The sequence below is a fragment of the Quercus robur genome, chromosome 2, assembly GCF_932294415.1.
Source record: "Quercus robur chromosome 2, dhQueRobu3.1, whole genome shotgun sequence".
Classification (NCBI taxonomy): domain Eukaryota; kingdom Viridiplantae; phylum Streptophyta; class Magnoliopsida; order Fagales; family Fagaceae; genus Quercus; species Quercus robur.
Window position 1 is genome coordinate 75,576,086 of NC_065535.1, and position 12,047 is coordinate 75,588,132.

A 12,047-nucleotide genomic window follows, 5' to 3' on the forward strand; every position below is an offset into this window, starting at 1 on the left:
TCTGAAGCTCAAAGACCACCAATGAGTCAACGACCAACCTAGCTCCCTTCAAAATTTGAGTTTTTTTTTTTTTTTTTTTTTTTTTTTTTTAAATAATTTTTTTTAACCCAATAAAAGATCAAGGTTTGGTGGGTGTTGAAAGCTAGTAGAATTGTGTGGTTAAAATGATTAAATTTACCATATTCCAATAGCTTAAACTTTTAGGATAATCGTTAACTTAACAAGGTATTAGAGTAGGAGGTCCTAAATTCGATTATTGTCTCCTCCACTCCAGCTTTGATATCATGTTAAATTAACGACCCCACTCTTTCTTTAATACCATGTTAAATTACCGATTGTCTAGAAAGCTTAGGTAGTTCCACCCTTGTCTCCTCAACTCCTGCTCTGATATCATGTTAAATTACCGATTGTCTAAAAAGCTTGGGTAGTTCCTAGGGGCACATCCCCCGGGGACCCCCTAGTTACACTCCATCCCTGCCCTTTCGCACAAAAGTCCTATAGGTCGTAGAAGTTTAATTACATAAGTGACTATTGAGACTTCAAGTGACAACAAACAAAAGGAATGTTCTTACAGGAATCAAAAGCTTGGGGGCTGGTCACCTAAACTACATGTCATGGGAAAATGTTTTTTTCAAACTAATTTAGAGAAAAACCCTTCAAATTCTTCTTATATTTTTTTATTGGATGTGAATTTTGAAAATTTAATCATTGAATTGCATATTTTTATTATATCTTTCATGTTTGCAAAATTTCAAGAATATAAAAATATATGTTGTCAATAAAATGTTTATATTAAAGAAGTAAGTGTAATTTATTGTAAGAGGTAATAATAAATAATTATGACACTTTAAAAGGCAAATAAGAAAAAAATCTATAATAATAATAGTAATAATAATTTTGTCTAGTTGCTCTCAGTCTCACACAGTCACGCTTACGCTTGGGCTTTGGAACTTCATACCAATAAAGCTCCACTTTGAGCAAACTGGGCTCGACCTCTAGCAAGTGTAAAATAAACTATCCTGAAAGAAGAAAAAAAAAAAGGACTTCTAAACTGTAAAAAGTAAAAACCCCTCCAATATCCATTGAGCTAACTAACTGGGCTAGAATTGAATTGGGCTTTCTTAAAGCAATGGCGGTGGTTTCATTTTTATCATCCTCGCTATCTCTTATCTGAACCTCCTCCTCCTAATGTTCTCTCTACTAGTTCTGTTTGATTGCTGAGAAAATTGAAAAAATAATGGTATAAAAAATTGTTGTGCATTTTATATTATTTTGGTTGTGAAAATGAGAGACTTGCAACTAAAACTAAGCCAAGTGATTGTACTAATTGTAGTTAGTTGGATTTAAATTTTTTTTTTTGGTTCACATTCTGTTTGGTAGCTGAGAAAATTGAGAAAAGGAAGAGAATTTGAAGATATAAATGTTGTGCATTTTTAAGTTCTTTTGGTTTTTGTGAAAACGAGAGACTTGCCAATGTAGCTAAGCTTGTAGTTATTTGTTTTCCCAATAATTCAATCATTGAACAAAGAGAAAATATTTTTGATAAGTTAAAAAAAAAAAAAAAAATCTCTTTGTTCAATGATTTCTCTTAATTATTGGGAAAACAAATAATCATAGTTTTAAAACTTTCACTGGTTTCAAAATTTTGTATTTTTGGTTTTTAAATTTTTGTATAGAATTTGATTTTTTAGAGTAAGAGGACAAAGGAAGTGCAAAAGAGAGAATGACGAATTTCCAAGTACCATAGTTTTTTCTGAACAAGAAGATGAATTTCCACCGTTATTTGGTAAGCCAAAGAATGATTCCATGCAACTTTGGTAAGGTTTTGGAGACTCTTAATGTAAATGGTGTAATCTCCATTTTAGCTAGTTTTCCCCATTTGTCAGTATAGCTGTATTATATAATAAACTGCTTATAACTATAGGCTCTTCCATTTCGAAAAAAACCTATTTGTTTGCCCTTTGTTGCATTAAATACAGCCTCTAATCAGGCTAAAAGGCATTTGAAATATGCTCACCAGCCCCTGTTTGTAGCCTACTGCAATTAAACATCAGTATGTTATCAAAGGGATCATTCAAATTATTTACAACTTTATAGTTTAAGCTTTTTGAAGAATCGATTTTCTGTTTAAGAAAAAACGCCTTAGGTTTCCAGATTACTTAAGATATACTATATGGTCTCTACTATTTTCCTTTCTAACAGGAATTTCCACAAGATCTGCATCTTTTACTTTACATGCCTATGCAATAATTGTTCTTATTACCTCCTTTTACATGTTGAAGTAATCCATTTGTATTGTTTACTATTTTTTGACTGATAAAATACCATTAACTCTTCAATAAATTAACAGTTCCAAAGAAATTTATCTGTCAAATTTTACTTAAAAAAAAAAGAAAAAAATTATTTGCCAAATTTTGAAGTACTGAGTGTTGACAGTTGACACAGCACACACTGGTGGTCCACTGGCAATTTTCATTTGGTCTTTCAACCAATCATTTAGGCAGATTAGTGCTCTCCACTACCACCCAACCTCTAGTCGGGGTGGTACCTCTGGCTGGTCCCCAAGTGGGAGAGTCGGGTTCGAGTCCGTGTGGGTGCTAGTCCTGTATTTTCTGTAGCAAGAAAAAAGATTGGTGCCCTGAACTTACAAGCCGCTAAGTCCTCTTAAATAAGCAGAACTCACGAAATCAGATGTGCTATCTGCTGCATGGAGATAAGCCAGATCAGTGATTACCACTACTTTGTAGTTCTGTCATTAAGGCTTGTCGATTATAAACACTGATTTTGCTCGACTGTTGGTGTCTTAGTCTTAGAAATATATCTGCATATTTGGACCCTGGATGTGCAATTTTTGTTCCCTAATGTCATTTCTTAACCAGATAGCAACTGACATAACATTCAAATAGTGAACTTATTCATGAGATGTACCACAAAATTATTACACTCAAATTGGCTTTCATACTGAGATCACAAAAGTGAAATGTTTGCTATAATTTGTCCCTATATTAATAGAACAAAAGTTCCTGTTTTCCATTTCCTGAGCATTCGCATTTGGTATTGCAAATGCTATATGTAAGAGAATTTTATCATTAACGCACCAAACAAGCCCAGCATCAGGACTTGCAAACACCAACTATTGCAAAAAAATTTGCAATAGTGCTAGAATTGCACTGTAGCATTATTTTTTTTTTATTTTTTTTTTTAATTTTATTTTAAAAAAACTAATATTTTATTCACTTTATCAATTCCTCTCTCTCTCACTAGGTTTTGGGTTTTAAGATATATTATTTTATTATGTTGAAATATTATTTTAATGTGTTGTATTGTAAAATAAAAGTTGGGATGCTGAGAGTATTGTAAAATGGTATGGTATAATTGATAAATTAGTTTTTTTAGATGATAAAATAGGATGTGATAGAATTTTGAGATGTGAATGCTCTAAGAATTTGGCATAGAAACATTACCCAATTTGACAGTTTCTTCATGTTAAGACATATGTGTTTCACTTGTTAGAAACATATGTCATTATTTTATGTAATTGGTTTATCCTTTGACAAAATGCACTTTACTTGTATTTGGGTAGATTTAGGATGTGTTTAAATACTTAAAGAAATCATGTTTCAAGATCAAGTGTTGAAACCTTCAAGTCTGTCCAAGAGAACAAGCTGATAGTGCAAATTCATTAAAACTCAACAGCTGTATCTATTGAGCTTAAGAAAGTTGTTCAAAGCTCCGTGTGCTCGACAGTTGCTTAACACCTTCTATCTATCGAGATTTAAGAATTTTAGAATTCTGATATGATTTTCTTGGGATCCGTGAATATGTCTTTGGGCTTTTTTTTTCTCCTAACCCTAGACATATAAAAGGATTGTTTTAAGGGCCATCAAAGAGTTTACAAGTTGCATAAGCATTGAGCAAACTCCCTTCAAGCAAATTGTGACCAGAAACGAAGTTCTTGCCCTAGTTCATCTCTTTCTCTTGAAGAAGTTGCTGGGTATGTGCACCGTAGGGTTTTGTGACCAAGCATCTTCTTGATCTTCATTGTGTGGATGAACTGAAGAACTTTGCAACCAACAATCTTCTTAGTTGGTGATTGAAGTTGCATACTGGAATCTGCGCAATTGGTTAGTTACGTACTTGGGAGTCGTGCATCAGAAAGGGGAACTGTCACTATAGAATAAGTCTAATTGGGTATTTGGGTAAGGGTTCAACTATAGGTTGGTAAGGTACTTGGGATTCCTTTACTTGTAATCGCTTGTTGTGATAATAGTGGAGTTTCGGGAGTGGTGACCTGAAAATCACCTGGTAGGGTTTTTGCCGTTAGGTTTTCCCCATTTGTAAACAAATCACCGTGTTATTTATTTTCCGCTGCATAATTAGTTTATTGGTGATTTTTTTGTGCTACCACGCATTTGCAGGATAAATTGATTAATTAATAACTTGACTAATTAATTGATTAATTTCTATCACAAGGGGTCATTCAGTTTGTGGCCTATCACTTCAATCATTATCCCCCCCCTCTCTGTATTCATTTGTTCATTAATCTATGTTCTATATTTTATTTTTGGTATTTGTGCCCTGCGAATGCTTAAACCCATAACTGACAGTATTGCACACTTTGTTTTTTTTTTTGAATGATACAATCTAATGATATCTTTTCCTATCACACTTGCAGAGGTATTCCTTGGAAAGTCGATAGTAAATTTTCATATTTTTGTGGGTTAAGACAAACATACGTACATATATATCTATATCTATATAATAACTAATAGCCGAAACGTTTGACTTTTTGTTGACCACGTCTCATTGCACCACGTGGTTACATAAATTAATGCCACGTCTACCATTAAAAACATAGAACAATGTATCTTTTCGGTCATTTGTTTATTTACTTTCAGTGGGCTTTTGTTTGCTTTTTGTTTTCTTCTCTCCATTTTTCCGTTTTCTGTATTTTTTTTCCTGCTGCGAGAACAAACCCAGCGAAGGTTCTTCACAAACATTAGTTGCTCTTGCTTATTCTTGCATTAGTTGGTCTAACTCTTTCAAACCCACACTATTCACTTTTTGTTTTCGGTTTTCTGTTTTCTTTTTTCCCTCTGTGAGAAGAAACCCAACAAAGGTTGTGGAGAAAAAAACAGAGTAACCTAGCAAAATCATTACAGTAACCTTCCACTAATTTGATAGAAATATTGTTATTGTGCGATTTATATTCATATTTGCGTTAATATTACTTTCGGTGGTCATATTGATTTTGATGTTGGATTACATAGTAACATTGGGTAACTACCTTTTGTTTGCTTTTTGTTTTCTTCTCTCCATTTTTCCCTTTTTTTTTTTTTTTTTTTTTTTTTTTTTTTTTTTTTTTGCTGCTGCGAGAACAAACCCAGCAAAGGTTCTTCACAAACATTAGTTGCTCTTGCTTATTCTTGCATTAGTTGGTCTAACTCTTCCAAACCCACATTGTTGACTTTTTGTTTTCTGTTTTCTGCTTTGTTTTTTCCCTCTGTGAGAAGAAACCTAGCAAAGGTTGTGGAGAAAAGAACAGAGTAACCCAGCAAAATCATTACAGTAACTGGTTTATTCTTTTCTAATATTATTCCTTTTTCAAACAACAACTTTGGACAACCTTACAATGCAACAGTAAAATGAATACAGTAAATAGAATATGTTTGCTTTGGCGATTTAAAAACAAATGTTAGACATGTTGATGAGAAATATAAAAGCCATGGAAGAGTTGGGTTTCTAGCATTACCAGAACTGTTCAATTTGTTAGCAGGTTGTGTATTTCTGTTTTAATTTTTTTTCCTTAATAATAACGAATGTTAATAACTAAGACATTGAAATTTTGTGCATACCATGTGTTTTTTTTTTTTTTTTTTTTTTGGGAATATTACTGCATAACATTAATAAAACTTAAGTGCAGCAAGCAGCTACATTAGAGGCCAAAGCAGCTTCTAAAAAGTTGGGGGTTTCTTCAACCCATGCCTCAAAATCAACTACAGACTTAGCATGATGAGCTAGAAGATGCGCTAGCCTATTGCCTACCCTTTTTATGTGAGAAAAATCAAAAGAAAAAAAAGCTTGAAGATGATAGAGAATGCCTTCCAACACATTAGCAATAGCAGGTGGACTAAGGAGCCTCCTTTAAGAAAATTGTGTACTTGTAGTGAGTCCCCTTTGAAAATGATCTCTTGAATTCCAACATCCCTTGCAAACATCATAGCAGCTTCCATCGCCTTAGCTTTAGCTTCAAGAGCCCCTAATGGAGCATATATATGCTGACTTAAGGCACCAACAACCTGACCATCAGCATCACGAATAATCACACCCAAGCCAGCAGTAAGTTGCTCCTTGAACATAGCTCCATCAACATTTGCTTTATACATACCAGGCATGGGGGGTTTCCACCTAGTATGGAGAGGGATTGTAGGCAGTTTGGGGCGATCTTGAATAGCCTGAAATTCTGCTATTAGTCGAGAAGCTTCAAGACCAATTTTTGTCACAGATTTTGGCACATCACCATGTCGAATCCCATTCCGATTGTTCCATAAATTCCACAAGATAGCCATGAAGTGAGCAAATTCAAAAATTGCTGGACCTGAGCCATTCCTACATTTCCAAATCATATCCTTAAAAGTGCAATTTCTATCCACCACCAGACCGCAAGCTTCCTATACTGATTGAGCAAAAGCACAGTGCAGAAGAACATGGATTATTGTCTCCCTACCCTGGTCACAATGCTCACAAACCTTAGAACTGATCACTTTCCTGTGGAATAGATTAGCTTTTGTAGGGAGTATATTTTAACAAGCCCTCCAAGCAAAGTTCTTTATTTTATTGGGCACATTAGCACTCCAAATGGACCTCCAAAATTTCTGTTGTCCACTAGGGCCTGAGGTACTTTCATTTTCTGCACTTTTCATATCCAAAGCCAACCAATAAGCACTTTTCACTGTGAACTTACCATTTGGTGTTGTTGCCCAGACCACTTTATCCCTAGGCATACGAGTGCTCAGAGGAATACTGAGGATAATATCCACTTCAAAGTTTAGGAACAACTCCCTTACTAGATCAGATCTCCAAGTGCCATGGTCTACATCAATCAGAACATTTACTGTTGCATCCTCAGGTAATAAGGTTCTAGGAGAGATAACTTGATAGGTGGATGGATTTGGGATCCATTTATCTTTCCAAATACAGATATTCTCCTCATTTCCAACTTGCCAACGCATCCCATGCTTAATTATTGGCTGTGCTGCTAGAATGCTTCGCCAAACATAGGACGGATTCCTGCCTTGTTAAGCTTGTACAAAGGAAGTGTCAGGGAAGTACTTACTTTTGAAAACTTGATAGAAAAGTGAGTTTGATTGTTGTTGCAGCCACCACCCTTGCTTAGCTAGAAGGGCAAGATTGAAAGATCTTAGGTCCCTGAAACCCATACCACCACAAGCTTTAGGAGTACAGAACTTTTCCCATCTCATCCAAGCCAGTTTACGCTCATCATTTTTCTGCCCCCACTAGAATTTGCTTACCATACTATTCAAGTCATCACAAAGGGACTTTGGTAGTAGAAAGCAACTCATAGTATATGTTGGGATTGCTTGCACAACAGCCTTAATCAGCACCTCCCTACTTGCCATAGACAAAAAATTTTCCTTCCAACTAGCTAGTTTGTTCGCCACTCGTTCCTTTAATTGTTGGAATGTATTACGCTTGTTTCTACCCACTAAGGATGGCAAACCCAGGTACTTCTCATGCTGACAGATGATTTCTGTCCTAAATCTTTGCTTAATATCTTCTTGGATCTCCATGGCTGTATTGGGGCTAAAAAATAACGAGGTTTTTTGTCTATTTACTTGCTGCCCTGTTGCTCTTTCATAGACCAGCAGCAATCTTTGGATTTCTTCACAGTCCACAATGGTAGTATTATAGAAGAGAAAGCTGTCATCGGCAAAGAAAAGATGAGTGATGTGAGGGCTTCTCTTGCAAACTTGGAGACCTTGAAGGGTGCCGGCCTCAGAAGCTCTGTGTAGTAAGGTTGAAGGACTTTCTGCACACAAAAGAAACAAATAGGGAGATAGAGGGTCTCCTTGACGTAAACCCCTAGTTGGAGTAATACGTCCTTGGGGAATGCCATTTATACGAATAGAATATGTGACAGAGGTGACACAACTCATAACCATAGATATCCACCTAGGATGAAAGCTCATCTTAGTCATGATTTTTTCCAAGAAACTCCATTCAACCCTATCAAAAGCCTTACTCATATCAAGCTTTGAAGCCATGGCTCCTGTTTTCCCACTTCTCTTTTGACTAATAGAATTCATAATTTCAAAAGCAACAAGCACATTATCCGTAATAAGCCTCTCTGAGAGAAAAGCACTTTGATTTTCAGTGATAAGAGATGGAATAAGAGTCTTAAGTCTATTAGCAAGAACCTTTGATGCCAATTTATAGATGACATTAGATAGACTAATGGGCCTATATTCTGACACCTTTGTAGGGCTCTTTACCTTAGAAATAAGAACAATATGTGTATCATGAAAATTAGGAGGAGCCACACCAGTGTTTAAAAAATTAATAACATTATTAACAACACTATCCCTAACAACATGCCAAAAATACTGATAAAAGAGAGGGGGCATACCATTCGGACCTGGAGATTTTAGAGGGTACATCTGATCAAGGGCTTTTTTCACCTCTGTAGCATTGAATTCTCTGGTGAGCATATGGTTCATTTGAGGGGTCACACCCAAATTTATTGCATTAAGAAATTCCAAAGTAATATCTGGTTGGGAGGTGGTAAACAGCTCCTGGTAGTAATCAATGATCATCTCAGAAATCTTGTCCTCATTTTCCTGCCATTTATTGGTTTTGTCCATGATGCCCATAATTGTGTTACGCTACTTTCGACTAGAGGCCTTTCCACATCCTTTCCTCTAGATCAAGCAAGCGGTTCACTTCTGCCCTCTGCTGACATACCTCTAATGTGTTTGACAACCCCACTGCTCTCTCCTTTAAAGCTTGGAGTAAGTCTTGTGCCTTTGCCAATTTTTTCCCAATATGTCCAAACTCCCGAATATTCCATCTGGTTAGAGCCATACGGCATGAATCCAAACAAGCCACAAAATTATTTTCTACACCCTTAAGTGAACCTTCAGCCCAAGCTTCTTCCACAATCGCGCCACACCTATCATCTTTAAGCCACATGGATTCGAATCTAAAGAGCTTTTTTGGCTTCTTTCGCTGTACCCTTTGAGAACTAATCCTCAACATTAAAGCATAGTGGTCAGAAGCAAAGGAAGCCAAGTGGTGTAGTCTCGCATTTGGAAACAAATTTAGCCTCTCTGTTGTTGCAAACACGCGATCAAGTCTTTCCCGTATCCAACCCAAATCATTTCTAAACATACTCCACGTAAACCATGAACCGAAATATCCAATATCTTTCAACCCACAAGTATCGATACAATGCCGGAAATTTTCAATCTGCATACTCGGCCTATTCGACCCACCCTGTTTTTCCGTAACACTGAGGATCTCATTGAAGTCCCCCACACACATCCAAGGGAGATTATTAACTGTAGCAAGTTGAGAAAGATGAGCCCATGACTCTGGCCTACCACTTGTATCGGGGTTGCTATAGAAACCTATCAAATGCCACTTCCCAATACAGCTCCCAGAATCAATGACAGCATCGATATGCCACCGAGAGAAAGATTGAATATGAACATTAGTCTCTGGTTTCCAAAGCAGTGCAATTCCACCACTCTTTCCTTCACTTGGGACTACCAAACCTTGTGTCAATCCAAGAGAGTGTTTAATGTTGGACATTCGTTTCATGGATTTCAAAGGAAGTTTGGTTTCCATGAGGAAGACCAAACTGGGAGCTTCAGCTTGCACTAATTTCTTTAGTGCATTAACTGTACGGGGGTTCCCAAGCCCCCAACAGTTCCAACTTAAAGTATTCATTGTGCCTAGTGGGGTTGCCTAGCAACCTCCACTGATCCAAATTGATCCTCAAACACCTTCCCCAAAGACACAGCATCATCCAACTTGATTTTCTTTTCTACCCCTGATGTCGTAGAATTAGTCTAGCCTTCAAATTTCCTCTTAGGCTCCTCTTTTTGAATTTCCATCACCATATCCTCAGATGCCTCTGTTTTTTTTGGTCTCGGTCCAGTTCCTGTTGTACCCTTACAACCACCTTTGCCCTTAGTATATTGCCCAGATTTTTTTGGCTGCACATGAACAATCCCACCTTTTGAATTAGCCACCTAAGTAAAATTATATCCAGGACCCATAATGAAAGCAATAGGGACCTTATTAACCTCACCTTGAGGTACTTCAAGAGTAGGCCCATGTAGAGGGGTGATGTCAGCCCCATTTGACTTGGAGTCAACATCATTTGAAAGTGGGGATATAGAATCAAAAATTTCCTTATCCTTTTCAACCATCTCTGATACTTTCCACTTAAGCGCCCTATCAATCTCCCTTATATGTGCCTCAAAATCATTGGAATGGCTGAAATTTTTTGAATTGAAGGGAACTCTGGATCTTTAGGGACATGATGTATAGGTGGAGAACTAGTTACAGAAATATTGGGATTTGAGAGTACCTTGTGCTGCATCGTATCCCCTGTACTCCCCACATGCTCCGCCATGGTCCGGCGTAGATTCCCAGGACTTTTGGTACTGTGGTTGACTTGGTGAGTATCTTGACAACTAACTCGAACAACTTGCGGCTTTTGTAAGGACTAGCTCAGAGCCACGGACCATATGGCTGTGCATCTCTGTTCAGAGAATCATTGCTTTGAATCCACAAACGACAATCTTTTTCATTGTGGTCAAGTTTGCCACACCAGTAGTAGAAAATGGGAAGACGCTCGTACTGAAAAGACACCCAGCGTCGGTCCGAACCACCCAACCGGACCATTCTGCCCCAACATAATGGCTAGGTAATGTCCATTTTCACTCGCACACGCATATTGTTTCCCCAAGCTTGACCACCCTAAGGAGCATCCATAGAGACAACCTCACCCAAAGAGCTCCCAATGAGTTCTCCATTTGCCTTCATCATGAGTTGGCTTGGTAGATTTGAGATCTGAACCCAGAAAAAAGCTTTGTCATAGCGAACAGAGCCGACACATTCATTCTCACCCAACCTATGAAGAACCAGTAGATACTTATCAAAAGTCCAAGGGCTCTGCAATAAGACCCTATTCATGTCAACTTCATCGGTGAAAACAATAAGGGCCTTGTTATTTCCCAAGTCCCTAAATTCAAAATTGCCATCAGACTTCCAAACACTTCGAAAAGTCCTTGCTACTGCTTCGAGGTTAATCTTTCGTTTTGTAAAAAACTTGGCCACTAAAGCGAAGGAATCGTCTATCACACCATCTATAAGAGCACACTCATTGGCCTCAACATCGGTCAGAAAGAGCTTTTCCCACTTCTTAGTAACGTCATCCATGGAGAGCGCAAGGAGAAAGAGATAAAGCTGTTTTAGAGAAATAGAAGGGGGTTGTTTGAGAGAAATAGATGGAGAGTATGGAGGAAAGAGTAAAAATGATAGAGAGAAATAGATGGGAAAGGTAGAAAGGAAAGCAAAGAGGGGAGTAGATTTCACTAGAGAGTCTGGGAAAATGACGGCACTTGTGGGCAAGTGAAAAAGTTCCACCGTATAGGGTTTCAGAGAAAACCTAGGGACAAGGAAAAGATAGAATTACTATGTGTTTGATAAAATGCCTTACTTACTCTTGCATTAATTTTTTACTGTGGGGTTGTATTGCTTTAGTCCATGGTCTGTTAACCCTACCCAAAATTTATCTTTGGGATTGAATCTATATTCATGAATATATAGGATCAAATGGCCCATATTTAATATAGGATTCATTTCTGACAGTGCCGATTTGTAATGATGATATAGGATTCAATAGAATTTTTTTTTTAAAAAAAAAAAATTAGAATTTAATGCATACGAATTCTTGACGCATATAAAAGCATTGACACGACACTTGATGTAAAGAAACATAATCATGGCCTACTACG

At 37.1% G+C, this 12,047-nt stretch overlaps 1 protein-coding gene across 1 annotated transcript; it reads right to left on the minus strand.

Moving 5' to 3' along the window:
• Positions 1-8,913: 8,913 nt before the first annotated feature.
• LOC126703469 (uncharacterized) lies at positions 8,914-9,969 on the minus strand. Its single transcript, XM_050402429.1, has one exon. It carries the CDS (start codon positions 9,967-9,969, stop codon positions 8,914-8,916), a length of 1,056 nt encoding a protein of 351 aa, XP_050258386.1.
• Between the last annotated feature and the right edge of the window lie 2,078 nt (positions 9,970-12,047).